The sequence below is a fragment of the Scardinius erythrophthalmus genome, assembly GCF_964197995.2.
Source record: "Scardinius erythrophthalmus genome assembly, chromosome: 15".
NCBI classification, from domain to species: domain Eukaryota; kingdom Metazoa; phylum Chordata; class Actinopteri; order Cypriniformes; family Leuciscidae; genus Scardinius; species Scardinius erythrophthalmus.
In genome coordinates, this window is record NC_138235.1 from 34095522 (window position 1) to 34113357 (window position 17836).

At 35.1% G+C, this 17836-nt stretch overlaps 1 protein-coding gene across 3 annotated transcripts in view; it reads left to right on the top strand.

The window, feature by feature from the left end:
• The window catches only part of atp9a (ATPase phospholipid transporting 9A), a 62222-nt gene that overhangs the window by 27605 nt on the left and 16781 nt on the right, over positions 1-17836 (top strand). For 2 of the 3 annotated variants that reach the window (XM_081385751.1, XM_081385753.1), the window contains exons 15-26: positions 320-481; positions 2078-2170; positions 2283-2366; positions 6034-6204; positions 6547-6645; positions 10175-10264; positions 11424-11568; positions 12908-12972; positions 14308-14463; positions 15614-15678; positions 17120-17228; positions 17326-17383. In XM_081385751.1, coding sequence (XP_081241877.1) covers positions 320-481; positions 2078-2170; positions 2283-2366; positions 6034-6204; positions 6547-6645; positions 10175-10264; positions 11424-11568; positions 12908-12972; positions 14308-14463; positions 15614-15678; positions 17120-17228; positions 17326-17383 — 1297 coding nt within the window. The remainder of the gene's footprint in view (positions 1-319; positions 482-2077; positions 2171-2282; positions 2367-6033; positions 6205-6546; positions 6646-10174; positions 10265-11423; positions 11569-12907; positions 12973-14307; positions 14464-15613; positions 15679-17119; positions 17229-17325; positions 17384-17836) is intronic. The other variant, XM_081385752.1, reaches the window with a different exon arrangement.

The window sequence follows — 17836 nt, forward strand, 5'->3', positions numbered from 1 at the left end:
CTTCACGTTCCCTGAAGAGAACATGCTTATAATTGGTGGCTCATTGCATACTTGCATTTTTTTGCGCCACACGTCCAAAAAACAGTTGCAGGAAACGAGTCGAGATGTTAAAACGAAATGGTTCTGTGTTTGATTTTGAGTTCTTTTTTGTTTAAGAAAACCGCATGTGGCACGTTTAAGTAATTTGCTTACAGTGCAGACAAGAAGCCCGACTTCCTGTTTGTTTATGACATTTGTTTATGAAACGCAGCAGTTTGCAAATGCGGAAATGTTTAATATATTATGTTTTCTCTTTTGATCTGCTTCTCTCATGCACTAGGTGTCTCTGGTTCAGTGGACGGAGAGTGTGGGACTGACGCTGGTGGGCAGAGATCAGTCTTCTATGCAGCTGAGGACACCTAGTGGACAAATTCTCAACTTCACCATCCTGCAGATTTTCCCCTTTACCTACGAGAGCAAACGCATGGGCATCATAGTGCGAGTGAGTGGTGCATGCAACAGTTTTGGATCATCTTAAACCGAAACATAGGCGTCTGTAAACTCCCTTAGCTTATAAAATGACCTGTTCGACATACAATAGGGAACCAAAAAGTCTGAGATCACGTAAAAAAAAAAGTGAAATAGGTCTGCGTATTAAATTATAAAAATGCAAAATATAAGCATTTTCACTGCTAGTCTGAGATTTTGAAGCTGCTTTTTGTAATTATCTTATGTATTTTGTCATGTTTAACGGGTAATTGATGGTTTTGAGGGTTTTTTTTTCTTCAAATTTTTGTATAATTGCAGGCAAGTTGACCTCATATTAATTGAGATATTATTCATTTGTATCTTTGTATCTTTAAAAAAAAAAATTTGTCACACCACAGGACAATTATTGATTAATCATGGTGCCCAAATAAATGTGTTAACATTTGTTAATGCACTAGACTGGCAATGAAAAAGACTTTTACAGCATTTAGTAATGTTAATTTCTACATATACTAATGCATTTTTTAAATATTAAGCATCAAGCTAATAAGCATTAGTTAATGCATTATGAACAAACATAAGTTAACAACAAACAATATTAAATATATAAATTAATTTAAAAAAAATTATTAATTAAATTATGAATTTAAATTGAACATTTTAATAAAATTAATTATACATTAAATGTAGGGATTAATTTGAAAATAAACTAAAATTATAAATGAACCTGGATGGATAAAGTCTGTAAAAATGATTGTTCGCTGAGTGCGTTTACATGCACCCTCATAATGTGATTATAATGTGATTTTGGCAATATTGCCTTTAAACTTTACCTCATGTAAACACAACACTTCCTTCAAACTAATGCGATTAAGCTCATAATCGTAGTAACCATAATAGCATTAAACTGTGGCGTACGCCTATTTTAATCACAATAAACAGGCATGTAAACGCCTTAATCTCATTATTACCGCTCTGACCAAAGTGTGCGTGTGCTCGAACGTGCACGTGTGTTTTTCACACAACTTTATGATTCATGAATGAACTCAGTGACATTATTCTGAAGTTTTCCTTCTACTCCGAATCGCTAAAATCTCTGCTACTGATCTTAGTGTCTGGCAAATATTCATTTGAACACCCTAGTATCTTTTGCACTGGGAACTTTCACTCCAGAGAACGTTAAAATCTAGTTTGTACTCTACCCTTTTAAACAATGTGATAATTGAAGATCAGCCCCCAAAATGATATGACTAGACTGGCTGTTATCTGAGAAAGTTGTGACCCTGCCCTGGGCTTGATGACTAACTCTCCCCGAACAAACTCTCAGCTATTGTTGTTGGCCTGGACTGAAGCCTGTATCGGTGTTTCAGGAAATCAGCAACTGAACCTGGTTTCCTCTGCAGAATCCTTTAAAACACCTTCAAGGACGATCAAGGATCTCCCATAATGCTTGGAAAAAACTGTCTCGCTTACCTGTGAACTTTTCCTGTTTTGTTTGGTGCATTGAGTATCATAGATCCTGATTTCTAGTGTTGCCATATTCCTCAGTGTCCACTCTATACATAAATGACAAATCATTTATTAACAAAATTCTGCTCATGTTTGTTAGGATGAATCCAGCGGGGAGATTACGTTTTACATGAAGGGTGCTGATGTGGTGATGGCTGGTGTTGTTCAGTACAACGACTGGCTGGAGGAAGAGGTCATTTCACTTTTTTCAGTTAAACAAATACAAAATTATATTTACGTAATGCTTATGCCAAGAAGCTTCGTGACTTGTATGTTGAGAATTTGCCTTCTTCCTTCTTTATCAGTGTGGGAATATGGCCAGGGAAGGTTTGAGGGTGCTAGTGGTGGCCAAAAAATCCCTAACAGAAGAACAATACCAAGATTTTGAGGTGAGTTTCCAACACTTAGTCATTAGAAAGTTTTTTTGTTTATGATCAAGAAAAATAGATGTAGACGTATCTTATGTACACCAAGGCTGCTTTTATTTGAGACTAGTTAGATTGTGAAATATTATTACCATTTAAAATAACGGTTTTCTCTGTGAAGATATTGTAAAGTGTAATTTATTCCTGTGATCAAAGCTGGATTTCCAGCATCATTACTCCAGTCTTCAGTGTCACATGATCCTTCAGAAATCACTCTAATATGATGATTTGATGCTCGAGAAACATTTATGATTATTGTCAATGTTGTGCTGATTAAATTATTTATGAAAATCTTTATACATTTTCAGGATTTTTGGATGAATAGAAACTTCAAAAGAACAGTATTTATTTGAAAAGAAATTTTGTCAAATATTATATATGTAGTAATAATAATAATATATAAGATAAATATAATGAAAATAATTAATAATTATAGAATTAAATGATTATAAAATAAATATATATTATAAATATTTTTTTATAAAAAAGTATTTAAAAAGAAAAGACAATATAGGCATATTTACTCTGGGCAGTAGATCTGATTTACACGTCAGCAAGTTGTGTGCGCCGCCTTTCACAGAGGGTTTTAGCCATTAGGTTACAACTCAAATGATTCAAATTTTAATCTAATTATTTACATTCAAGGTTGACTTAACCTGATAAAGACAGGGTGCAAGTTTCATTGCAGTAATTTTTTAGCACTTTTTGTAATTAACAGCACTACATTGACAGCTTATTAACAGCTTGACTTTCTTTTCCATCAGTGATTTGAGGAGGTAAAGCGGTGGCCAAAAGTGATGTCCAGAGGGGATATTTGTTTTTAATGGCCCTACAAGTTTGATTAAACCATCAAAATATGATAAATATATTATTTTATGTAATATATATGTTATATGTAATAGTATTTTATAAAAAATATATATTTTAAATATGATGGAAGAAAAAACACTAAACTTGGTTAAGGTATCTGACAAAATTATTAAGCAAAAAAGGCAACTACAGCTACAGGTTTTATTTTACTATGCAAAACAGGAAACCTCATAACTCGACTGCAACCTAATCAGTTTTTAATATTTTGTTGGTTCTCTCTTGTTTTTGCATGTGTTCATATTTTTTTTATGACAGCCTGACCAAAAATTATGTCCGTACAATTTGGCATGTTTCATTGCGTTATCATCACAAAAACAATTGACTCTAAGCACGACTACATAAAATGTGTATAAAATGTGTAAAAAAAAAAAAAAAAAAATATATATATATATATATATATATATATATATATATATATATATATATATATATATATATATATATATATATATATATATATATATATATATATATATATATATATAATATTTTAATATAAGGTGAAGATTTTCCTAGGTTGGACATCACTTTTGACCACTACTGTAGATATTGAGAGAAACAATTTCTGTTTTTTGTTTAAGACACAGAATAGTGATTCTTAACTGGTGGGTTGTGACTCAAAACTGAGCCACACGTTTGTGTGACGGTCATGAACAGCTTGAAAAACAGCCAAATGCAATTAATAACATGCATCTAACCATATTATGGTGCATTATTAGAATTGTAATATAAATAGGCTTTAAAAAAGAGGAGAAAAGACACTTGTTCTTGATCATCAGGCCATGGATCCAGTTGAGCTGAAATCAAAATATTTTGGTGCAATGTCATGTTACTGTTGCTTGGTAATATGACTATGCCAATAAAATATGTGGGCAATGTGTCAATTTTCCTTTTTGGCCTGTATCATATAGATAGCTTTAGATTTCTTGGTGTTAATGTTAAAATTAATAAGGGTCATGTTTGATTTTAAAGACATTTGCTACATTTTAACTTACTTGAGAAGTGTCCAATGTAAAACGGGGTCCTGAGAACCGCTGGTATAGACGGTGACCTTTGGATGTTTATAACTACAATATCCAGGTGCTGATCTATATTTATCCCGATTAAACGGTTTCCTAGCAACCATCCATCGTCAACAGTAATTGTCATAAAGAAATGTAACATGTTTTCCACAGGGAACACCCCCAAAACGAACGTTACCCCGCCCACACGCACAGAGAAAGAGTTGTTTCTTCTCACAGGCCCACGTTCCCACTCTCAGAGCTGAAGTGTGTAATTGTGTTTGAGCGAGTGGGCGGCAGTGACTCACCGAGTGTGTGAGTCACCAAGTGAGAGTGTGTTCCTGTGTTACTTGCACTCACACACATTGTTTGGTCTTTATCTCACTGTGATTGTGGGCCGTGGCCTCAAAACTGCGCTCTGGCTTCGCTCAACAGAGTGGCAAATCTTTTTGAGGGGTCAAAGCAAGGCTGTGTCATTTTGACACTGATTATTTGACTGCCGATGCCTCTGGTTTGGAGTATCAGGGATCTTTCTCTTTTGACATGTCTGATATGTTTGCTTTGATTTCAGGAAAAAATGCTGAGCAGTGTTAAGAGATGAATTTTAGCTAATAACCATAACAGTTATAGAACATGTGAAAAACATGAACAAATGTAACACACAATATGATATTGTTAGATCAATAGATGTTTGTAGACTGAAAAATACCATTATAACAGTATTATAAGTAATACGTTTTATAAGTAATACTATTAAAATGTATTAATTGTAATTAAGTTAGTAAAGAAGTATATATATATATATATATATGTGGGTATATAAGTATATATATATATATATATATATATATATATATATATATATATATATATATATATATATATGTATATATATATATATATATATATATATATATATATATATATATATGTATATGTATATGTATATATGTGTGTGTGTGTGTGTGTGTCTGTGTATATATCACTTTTTTGTTAGATGCAATTAATCACGATTTATTGATTTGACAGCACCAATTTTGTCAAGATAATTATAAAAATATATAATTATATTAAATATTTTTATTTGTTATTATAATTATTATTATATTATTGTCAATACTACTATAAAAAATTATTATTATTATTATTATTATTATTATTATTATTATTATTATATATATATATATATATATATATATATATATATATATATATATATATATATATATATATATATATATATATTTAATGTAATAACACACTTGCCTAATTTGCTATTAAAGCATATTATTTTAATAGTTACCCCCATAAAATGTTGTTTCTTTCCTTAAAAGAGGAACTGTATACATTACATATAAATGAAATATATATGCATTATATATATATATATATATATATATATATATATATATATATATATATATATATATATATATATATATATATATATATTAATTTATGTATGGAAATTTGTCTCTAAATATAATCACATTAACTCCAAAAAACATCAGATTATTTATTATTATTGACATCATTTATTTTGGAAAGAGTGATCTGTGTGCTCAGATCAGCTGGATTCATTAAAATGTACAAGAATCATTGTATTAAATCTAAATAAATATATTCTTTATTTATTTTGAATTATTCATACTCAAGGTTTTATTTTTGGTGGATAGTTATAAGTCTATATAAGCCCCTAAACATGATGTAAAATAAATGTGTGTTAATATGTTGTGTGTAACATGTCATGTGTGCCGCAGGCTCGCTACATCCAGGCCAAGTTGAGCGTGCACGATCGCTCGCTGAAGGTCGCCACAGTGATCGAGAGTCTGGAGATGGAGATGGAGCTCTTGTGTCTCACTGGGGTGGAGGACCAACTGCAGGCCGATGTCAGACCCACTCTGGAGATACTGCGCAACGCTGGCATCAAAGTCAGTGTCTGCACGCACAACATGCACATACAATGAGATTTTAATGAGCTACGGAGCACAATGCGCCAAAAATAGAAGCGCTCATCAAAAAGTCTTGACATGCAACGCTCAGTTGGTGGTTGCAACTGGTTAGAACAGAAACTCAAATTAACTTAAGAGATGGGATTTATCAATGCTTATTGCTTGGTTTGACACTGAAATACACTATATAGTTGCATTTCTACAGTCTGTCACATTTCACTGTGCGCTTCTAAAATGGGTTGTTTGTTGACGTGTTGTTAACACAAGCGCTTGGGTACATCAATGTCAGGCCTAATTTAACGAAACCTGTTCTTTGTCCAGGTTTGGATGTTGACCGGGGACAAATTAGAGACTGCAACCTGCACAGCCAAGAACGCCCATCTAGTGACCCGCAATCAGGACATCCACGTGTTCAGGCCTGTAAGTCCTCTCCAGACTTCTTATTTCAACCTTCATTTTTAAATAGGTCATATCTTGCACTTCTAAAATGATTTATCACCCCCCCCCCCCCGCACCAGAAATTATATCCTATTCGCTCCCTTACCTAAAGAGGCTCTAGACCCTAAAACTAAACTTTATTGACTAGCCTCAGTGCAGGAGAAATGAGTAAGGCTTTACAGGTTGCAAATCTTTCATTATGTTATAGTAGATATTTTAATGGTGCCCGAATCTTTCTGGAGACACTTAAAAGCATGAAAAAGACTTATGTTTTTAGGATAGTGAAATATAAAGGGTTTGGGACTGTGCTTGTTATTGTGCTTTTTGTTTTGGGAAGTCATTTCAGGAGAAATAAATCTGGAAATGAGAGACCATGAGCAAAGAATGCTGCCTAGTATTGCAAACCACCTTGACCATAACATAAAAGTCATAATCACTCACAAATATATATTATAAATACTGTTATACTATACAGTGTCCTCCACAATTAATGGCACCCCTGGTAAATATTATCAAAACTGGCTGTAAAAAATAAATCTGCATTGTTTATCCTTTTGATCTTTCATTCAAAAACTTTGCAAAATTCTAACCTTTCATTGAAGTAAAAGAATTGAATCTGGGGGGGAAATCACATTATGACATTAATGTTTTTCTCCAAAACACGTTGGCCACAATTATTGGCACCCTTTTATTAAATACTTTTTGCAATCTCCTTTTGACAAGATACCAGCTCTGAGTCTTCTCCTATAATGCCTGATGATTTTGGAGAACACCTGACAAGAGATCAGAGACCATTCCTCCATACAGAATCTCTCCAGATCCTTCAGATTCCCAGATCCATGTTTGTGCTTCTTCTCTTCAGTTCAGCCCACTCATCAGGTCAGGGGACTGGGACGGTCATGGCAGAAGCTTCATTTTGTGCTCCGCAAAAAAATTTTGTGTTGATTTTGATGTTTGTTTTGGATCGTTGTCCTGATGGAAGATCCAACCACGGCCCATTATAAGATTTCTAGCAGAAGGCGTCAGGTTTTGATTTTTTATCTGTTGATATTTGATAGAATCCACGATGCCATGTATCTGAATAAGAAGTCCAGGACCTCCAGCAGAAAAATATGCCCACAACATTAAAGATCCAACGGTATATTAAATTGTACACAGAGGGGTACTTTTTATCCATGTGTGCACCAAACCCATCTAGCATGTTTGCTGCCAAAAAGCTATTTTTTTAGTCTCATCTGACCACAGAACCCTGCGCCGTTTGAAGTTCCAGTCATGTCTGACAATTAAATTTGCTGGAGTTTGTTTCTGGAGGATTTTTCTTGAAACCCTCCCAAACAACATGTGGGGATGTAGGTTTTTTTTTAGGTTTTTTTTTTTTGGCTTTCTGACCCCAAGACTCAACTAATCTCTGCAATTCTCCATCTGTGATCCTTGAAGAGTCTTTGGCCACTCAAACTTTCATCCTCGCCGTGCATTAAGACAGTATAGACACACGTCCTCTTCCTGGCAGATTCGTAACATCTTTAGTTGATTGGAACTTCTTAATTATTGCCCTGATGGTCAAAATGGGGATTTTCAATTCTTTAGCTATTTTCTTACAGCCACTTTCTATTTTGTGACGCTCAACAATCTTTTGCTACGCATCAGAACTATATTCTGTGGTTTTACTCATTGTGATGGATGATTAAGGGGATTTGGCCTTTGTGTTTCCTCATATTTAAACTCCTATGAAACAAGACCTATGAAGCTGGACAGTTTCATGTTCCTAGTAGTCACCCTGGTGTACTAAAAAAGGTAAATATTAATGGGAATATACTTCAGAGATATTTTACTCGTAAAAAATTCTAGGGGTGCCAATAATTGTGGCCAACGTGTTTTGGAGAAAAACATTGATTTCATAATGTGATTTCCCCCCACTTTCAATTCTTTTACTTCAATGAAAGGTTAGAATTTTGCACATTTTTTGAATGAAAGATCAAAAGGATAAACGATGCAGATTTATTTTTTACAGCCAGTTTTGATCATATTTACCAGGGGTGCCATTAATTGTGGAGGGCATTGTATAATATATATACTGTTCAAAAGTAATGGGTTGGTAAGATTTATTTGAAAGAAGTGTCTTTTTGTTATTTGAAGTGTTATTTGATCAAAAATACAATAATAATTTGATTATGATATTGTAATATTATTGCAATTTAAAATAACTGTTTTTGTTTTAATATATTTTAAAATGTAATTTATTCCTGTGATGCAAATGCGAATTTTTAGTCTTAAGTGTCACATGATCCTTCAGAAATCATTCTAATAGGAACATTTCTTATTATTACCAATGCTGAAAACAGTTGTGCTGCTTAATATGTTTGTGGAAAACCATGATACTTTTTTTTCCGTCAGTATTCCTTGATGAATAGAAAGTTCAAAAGAATATTTTTTAACAGTATAAATGTCTTTGCTGTTACTTTTGATCAATTTAATGCATCCTTCCTGAATACAAGTATTAATTTCTAAAAAAAAATAAAAATAATCGTAATGACCCCCAAATTTTGTGCATGTAAGCTCATTAAAAAAAAAAGTCTCCCAAGTGTCTCCAACACAAAAGTGGTCCACAACTTGATTGAGTTTTATTAGCGTTCTGAGAAGCAAACAGGGAAAGTAGCATCCTGTGCCCTCTCTATGTGAAACATGACTCTACGAGCTGTTGTGGAGTTCCCATGTGGCGTGCTGCCACAGAAAGATAGGCCGCTCTGAGGAAGGTTGAATCTTCCCCACAGCAGCGGTTCCTGGAAACAGAAGACAATGGCTGGCACAACATGAAAACAAGCACCTCGTTCCCTCTGGATCGAAGAGGCATCTGGATTGGCTTCCTCATGGACACAAATGGCATCCAGATTGAAGTCTGGTGTGTTTAAAATTGACAGATGAATTGCTCTGGTGCGAAGGTCCAACAATTAGAAAACATCCTCCGTTGGCGAGGAGCTTCGGGTAGATTTATGTGAACAAAATTGGTTGTGGTTCATGCTTCGGGAATAGTTCACCCGATAATTGTATACTCACCTTCATGTCATTCCAAACCTGTGTGATGTTTCTCGTATGGAAAAGAGCAGCCTGAACATTCTTACTAACTTCTTTTTTAGTAGTTCACAGCAGAAAGAAAGTCATATACATTTGAAAATGACTTTGAGTTTGTTTACTCCTTCAACCTTTCAATCTAACATCTCAAGAAAGCCATATCTGCCCAAAACCATCTGTAAATACAAAAACAACAGTTACCAATGGTGAACTTCCTGTGTGAAACTTGCAGACAGCAGGCAATGTAAACCTCACAGTTTAGACGGTTGAGCTGATAGCTAGTTGAGTCTGCCATGGTCTGCCACGCAACTGACAGCTGAAGTTAATATCTCAGTCTCATGATCTTGCTGTGGTTCACCGCTGTGATCATTATCCGAGTGGCTGATTGTGTGTTTGTATGAGAAAAAACACTCCTGATGGTGATCTCTCCGATGTGTTGCAGGTAACCACTCGAAGCGAAGCTCACCTTGAGCTCAACGCCTTCAGGAGGAAACACGACTGCGCGCTGGTGATATCGGGAGACTCTCTGGAGGTAATGTGAGCCCACATTTACACATTACATTTGAATCAACCCCTTACACTTTTGCAAACTTTAGAGCGTAACTCAACTCAAGAGACATTGAAAAGAAAGCAGAATCTTGAGCTATTGCTTTTCTAAGCTTCATGTAGGACAGTTTTGCATTGGCAAGAACCACTCACATTTTCAATAGAAATTTATATGAACTTGAATCAGAGTACTGATAAATCTGTAGATATGATAAGTGTAAAACATGATTAATATAATGAGGTTAAAGGCCCTGTTTACACCTGGTTTTAAGAAGCGTTTTGGTCGATCGGATCACAAGTGGACGAGACTAAATACAGGTGTAAATGGGGTCTAAACTGTTTTGAGCTTGTCCACTTTCAATCACTTCCAGAGGTAACCGGATATCCAGACCGGATTGCTTTTGTAGTGTAAATGTTCATGTGGTCGAGTGTGTTCGAACAGCCACAAAACACCGCCTACTCTCCGCCTGCTGAACTAATGTGTAAAAATTATGGGAAGAGCTCTAGCCAGACAAACTTTGTCGGCTGAAGATCCAAATTTAGTTTGAAGATGAAAAACGTACCAAGCACAATGTTCTCTCACCATTCCTGATTTCTAACACAGTGTTCAGTGTGATCTTGCGGCTGTCGGAGCAGAAACGAAAGCTGATGCTCTCCGTATGCTTTTCTGTCGTCGTTCTTATGTAAATTGCGCTAGCTTATTTCTTATTGAAAGATCTGAAAAGCCCATACATAGACCCTTCCCTCGAAGAAATCAGGACAGAAGTTGTTAAAAGTGGACACAAGAGACGGATTAAAACACCAGGTGTAAACTGGAATGTCTCTCCCTCGTCTACTTGATCCGATCGATCTTAATACCAGGTGTAAATGTGATTCATTTATTAGTCTCAAATGTGTGTAATTCATGTGAAATTCACAGATGACATTATGTCGATTTTATATTCTGTTAATATAAAATTCTGTTAATCTCATAATGTTTGATTTTTTTAGTAAATGACCAATTTGGTCAATAGCTTGATTTATTTGTTTATCCTAAACATTGAGGTTTTGTGTCATTCTGTGTTCTACAGTATTAATTTGTTCTGTGTGATGTCTCGTTGAATGGCCTGTTCTCAGTCCTGTTGTTGTTGTTGTTGTTGCTGCAGGTCTGTCTGAAGTATTACGAGTATGAGTTTATGGAGTTAGCGTGCCAGTGTCCGGCCGTCGTTTGCTGCCGCTGTGCTCCCACACAGAAAGCTCAGATTGTACGTCTGCTGCAGGAACGCACCGGCAAACTCACCTGTGCCGTGGGTGAGTATGCAGAAGCCATTGACGCTGTGCACTTCCTCTGCCACTAAATCAATTAAAGGAACTGTATGTAAGATTGTGGCCAAAACTGGTACTGCAATCACTTTCAAACAAGGTTGCCAGATAGGCTGCAGGATCCAGCTGGAACGTAGGCTGCTATGTAGTTGTGGTAACTAGAGCAGAGCTGGCAACCCAGATGCCGAAACACTACTGACTTTGTGATTGGTAGATAGGTGGAGGGTGGGGCTTCAGGCCAAAACACAACATGACAACATCAACATCAGTTGAGGGCTGCAACTTCACTTTTAAATGACAATATCCTGGCTGGATTACTGTTGTCAGTGATATAAGTATTTGAACTGAACATGATTCCTAATGTCTAGTTACATATCAGGGCCATTTTATGATTAATTGAAATACATTTCTTACATACGGTTCCTTTAAATATACAGTGACATATTGTTGTAGACTTTCCTCGACAAAAACCCAATAGGATTTTCCCTGGGCTTTTGGATTATTATAGAAAATAAGCTTTGTGATCTACAAAAGTTTGGGCTAGTGAAAGACAATTTTACTTGCCCGACCGGACAAGTAGCCTTATTAAAACTTCAGTGACAAAAAATAACTAGGGAAGCAAGAATGATTCTGATTTTATTACATTCATTGTAAACAGCGATTGATAACGGATAGTGTATTTCTGGTAACAAGATAGCACTGTTTTTTTTTACGTATGGTGATGAATAAACACAGCCTTAAATGAAGTAATAAAAAATATTAGTATTATTTATCTTTATTAATAAATATAATAGGAATGAACAGCGATAGACAATTAAAACATTGTCCCCCAGTTTCACAGACAAGGCTTAAGCTAGTCCCAAACTAAAATGTTTGAGCTGTTTTAACTGAAAGTAACTTGCACTGATATATCTTACAATATGTCAGTGCCATTGTTTTGTCTCAACATGCACACCAGTAAAGTTTTTTTTTCTTCTAAGGCACGTTTATAAAAGCTACTTAAATGTCCCACTTGAACGAAGGCCTAATCCCGGCTTAATCTAAGCCCTCTCTGTGAAACCCGGCCTGTAATGTACAGAACAAATCTAGATAACTGTTTAGTACTATTTAGTGCTTTCAATATCATCCAGTTCAGACCTTTTCTGATATTTGGAAAAAAACTATGCATTAATATTAGCTGATAGTGATACCATCATCAATATATAAGTTTCCATTGCACGTTTAATCTTGACATGTGACATAACATCAGTTTTATTACCCTTTCATAAGGTCTGGGTCACGGCACCAGCTGTCCCTGGCTCATCGTTCACTGTTTTCTCTTTCTCAGGGGATGGAGGAAATGATGTCAGCATGATCCAGGAAGCAGACTGTGGCGTGGGAGTGGAGGGCAAAGTAAGAGCTACCAGTTCCCCGAGCAGCAGCCCTGTCACACACACACTGTCGCCTTCTTCCGGAGTCTTCCCTCCATCTGCGCTCACTGCGTCAAACACACGCCGTACACAGGCTTTTTTCAGACCTCTGCTGAGAGATTCTCACATTTCTTACATTACATGGCACTGAAAGCATGTAAAATGACTCCAAACTTTTTCACGCAACAACTTCCCATGACTGATTTACAGCGTGTTCGTTTTAAATCAAAATTCACCCTATTTTTTTTCTAATTTGAAGTTTCTGTTCTTATTTATGTTATTTTAAAGAATACAATGTCTGTTTTTATATATTTTTTTAATTGAACTATCTCAGCCCCTGAAACAACTTTAATTGGTAATCATATTTTAATACATTTTATTTCACTTAAGTGGTAAGGTATTTCAGGCCATGCTATATTGAGTGTAATAGCATAAAACTATTTTAAAAATTCATTTGGGCAACTAGTTTAGCAAAATTTTATTTTTCTTATTTATTTTTATTTTATTTATTTTACTTTATTTTGTTTTATTTGTTTATTAGCATTTAACAACCAACTAGTCAATTAATGTGTTCAGCTAGTTTATCTAAAGTTTTTTTTTGTTTTTTTTTTCATCTTGATCTTGATCTTTATTATTATTATTATTATTATATTATTATTATTTATTTTATTTTAAAAGTTCGGTTTGGGATATAATGCATATGAAAATCTCTTGCTGTATTAACCAATCAGGACTATCCATATTAATATCAGAAATGTCACATTACGGATGTCAAATAGTTTACGAATGGCGCATCATGTTGTCTTAGGACCACCAAAGATTTAAAAATTATTACAAAATAAGTAATAAGTAAAATAAGTAATGAAAAAAAAACTTCAATTGACACCACAGTTTAGTTCAGGAAAGTCTGATTTCATGAATCCCATCCGGAGGTGGACTGCCAATTTAGAAACACATTTTAGACGTCAGACGTTTTATGAGTCTAAATGTACCTAAAGTACAAAGTTGACCCACTTGTGATGCGTCAAGCGAGATTTCCTGGTCATCAAAATGAGACGTTATGAGAAGGTTAATTGATATTGAGTCATTCATGACTAACAACAGTAAGCCTTGATAGACTTTGACGTGGTTAAATGGGACGTTGGTATTTTTTTGTGTGTGTTTTTTTTTTTTTGCTTTACCCATTCACTCCTAGACTATCCAGTGATCCGAAGATGCTTAATATAGCCCGGCTTAATCTAGAAAACATTCTTGCTTGTGGTCCAAAAAAGCATGTGTAAGCGCTCTGACCTGTTTGTTTATTTATCTGCGTGTGCAGGAAGGGAAGCAGGCGTCTCTGGCTGCAGATTTCTCCATCACTCAGTTTAAGCACTTGGGCAGACTGCTCATGGTCCACGGCAGAAACAGCTACAAACGGTCTGCTGCACTCAGCCAGTTTGTCATCCACCGGAGTCTCTGCATCAGCACCATGCAGGTAGTGTCTGCCCGAGTAATTATCCAGCACTAGCCCATGAATCACAGTAGCTGCAAATAAACAGTGTAGTGTTGAAGGTTTCAGGTCTTAAAAAAAAGAACATGTATTGGTCTAAACTACACACACACACACACACACACACACACACACACACACACACACACACACACACACACACACATATATATATGTATGTTGTGTGTGTATATGTATGTGTGTGTGTATTTGTATATATTAATTATGAATTTGGTGTCTGTGAATAATTTAAATATTACAGTTTTTATAACACAAAAAAAAAAAGAACCCAAAACTACCATGCTATAAAATATATATATTTTTTTTTTACACATATACCAATGTATTACCATAGTTTTTGAAGATATACCATGATTTCTTATTATTTTGGATGGGCAATCATAGTAATACTGCAATTTTTGGGATCTGTCCCATGGTAATGTTGAGAGATATTTTATTTTTTGCATTACAAATAATATTTATTTATATTATTATAATTATAATTTTTGGATAATATAATACCATGGTAAAACCATCATTTTTGCATGTATACAATGGTAATTCCAGTCTTAAATATAAAAAATATAAAAGAAAAACAAAACACTAAACTTGTCAGTATTTATCTGACAAAAAAAAGAGGCAAACTACAGCTACATGTTTTTTGTTTGTTTTTTACTATGCAAAAAACTACATACATTGACTACAACATAATCAGTTATTAATATTTTGTTAATATTTTTCTCTTGTTTATGCATGTGTTCATAATTTCTTTGCATTACAGCCTGGCCAAAAAATGTCCACACAATTTGGCAAGTTTTATAAAACAATTGACTCCAAGCACAACTACGTAATATGCTTACAAAATCTGTAACAAATTTTTAGTAAGGGTGAAGATATTGCCAGATATCGCTGTTGGCCACTGCTGTACAATGAAAAAATACCATTGCATTTGAACATGGTAATCATTTAGTACCGTGGTGTATATCAAAGTACCATTGTATTGCCATCTAATGCAATTACTGTACTATTGTACCACTGCAGCACTTTTCTGACAGGACCAATGAATATAACATGGCTTTATTTGCCTGCTGTCTTATATTTCTGCTGATGTTTTTCTTCCCATGTGTCCTCACAGGCCGTGTTCTCCTCTGTGTTCTACTTTGCATCTGTTCCACTTTATCAAGGCTTCCTCATTATCGGGTGAGTGTGCGGGTGATGATGACTCATTTGCACTCGGTGAAATCTCTCTGGCATTTCAGCCATGTGTTTCAGACAGCTCTGACATTAGAGGATCGCTGAGGGATTTGTTCCATCAAGAGTCACGGTCACTGAGCTAGAAGAAGCTCGCCAAAGCTGATGTCCATCAAAAGAGTCTTTGTGAAGCCTGCGATGAACAAGGGGTTAAAGCGGACAGGCTCTTCTAATTCAGCGAAGATGAGTTCAGGACAGGGAGAGAATAAAGCTGAAATTTCACCCACACTAGTACAGCGGTGAATCTAGATCTGTCACTTTGACTCTCTATGCATATGAAATATATGTGGGCGATTCTGTTGTAACTTGTACAAACCAGCAAAATTGTTCTATGTGGGGCGCATCTTACTTTTATTAACAGATAGATGTCAGAGCTTGATGTTTTCAATTATTGCCTCAAAGAATTTCCCTGGCTTGGATTAGTTATGAAAAAATAGATGGCACAGAAAATCATGGCAATTTCTATTTTTTAGATGTGTCAAATATATTTTAAAATCCTTGTCCAGTGATGATGGATAATTGGAAAATCGTTGATCTGATGGTTTTGCAAGCGAAGACATCACAAAATGTTAAAAAGCATAGAAAATAACATGAAAGTATACTTTGAAAAGTCTAGTATGCATTCTTCATCAAAAATAGTAAATGTTAAGCCCTATTTGGATGGGATTAGTTTCCTCGGAGGACGTTAAAGAAATTTGTTTCACAAGCGTACTTTGTGGTTGTAATCCCATCCATATCTGCCATGTCTGTGTTTTTCTCACACAACCTCAGTTAAAAATTCCAGAGCAAGTTACCTACTTCGGCAAACTCAACGGTCCTCTGAGAAAGCTAATCTGTCCGAATGTTAACGTCTGTGATTGCTAATGTTGTATTATACTAACGCTTCTCATCGTGTGTTTTTTGACCTGCCTGAGCTACTGTTTGCGCACCAATCTTTAGCATGCTTTTATTTCAATCCAGTATGGATGGTATCCGACGAAAAAATGAAATTATAAACATGAAAAAATCCTGAACAACATCTCGGCATCACGGTTTCCACAGAAATATGAAGCAGCACAACTGTTTTCAACATTGATAATAAGAATAAATGTTTCTTGTGCAGCAAATCGGCATATTAGAATGATTTCCGAAGGATCATGTGACACTGAAGACTGGAGTTAAAATTCAGCTTTTCCATCACAGGAATAAAAATACATTTTAGAAATAGAAAACATAATTTTAAACTTTTTTTTTTATAATTGTATTAAAATTATTGCAATATTTTAACATTATTTTTTATTGTAATAATATTTCACAATATTAATTTTTTTGTGTTTTTTTGTTGATCAAGTAAATGCAACCCTAGCAACTTTATTGTTTGAACATTTTTCTGTGCCGATGTGCCTTACAGCTACTCCACTATCTACACAATGTTTCCTGTTTTCTCCCTGGTTTTGGATAAAGATGTCAAGTCTGAGGTTGCCATGTTATATCCTGAACTTTACAAGGATCTTCTAAAGGTATTTGACCCTATCATTCTCAAATTAATAACCTACACTATTTAGTTAATGAATCTTTTGTGTTTTTTAAAATATGAATAACTGTGATTGTTTGCAGGGACGGCCTCTCTCATTCAAAACGTTCCTAATATGGGTCTTGATCAGTATCTACCAAGGTAAGCGAATAATGTGGTGATTGTACCATATGGTGCAATGCATGAACTTTGCAACAACCTTCACTCAACAAAGTAGTTGTGCTGTAAATTGAGTAGACCATTTATGTCTCCCACTGACTGAAGCGTATCTGTGTTTGTAATGTCCATTCAGAGGCTTGTTAAGAAAGCAGCAGCAGTAGCACAGTGTGGTGAATGTTGTTTCATCCAAACAAAACCCACACACGTGTTTTTGCTCGCCCGCACTGAATAGTTTATTTGTGTCTGTGGCTACAATAGTCGAATAACACAAGGAGGTTTTCCACGATTGCTTTTTGAGCCGCACTTGCAGCCTCCACCCTGCTGTCTTTGTGTGTAAATCTCTCAGCGTCACACTTTGTCATTCCATTAGTTTAGAAGGTGATTCTGTTTGTGTTAGGGAGCGCTGGGTATTTCCTCACTTCTTTGAGAGCTTGT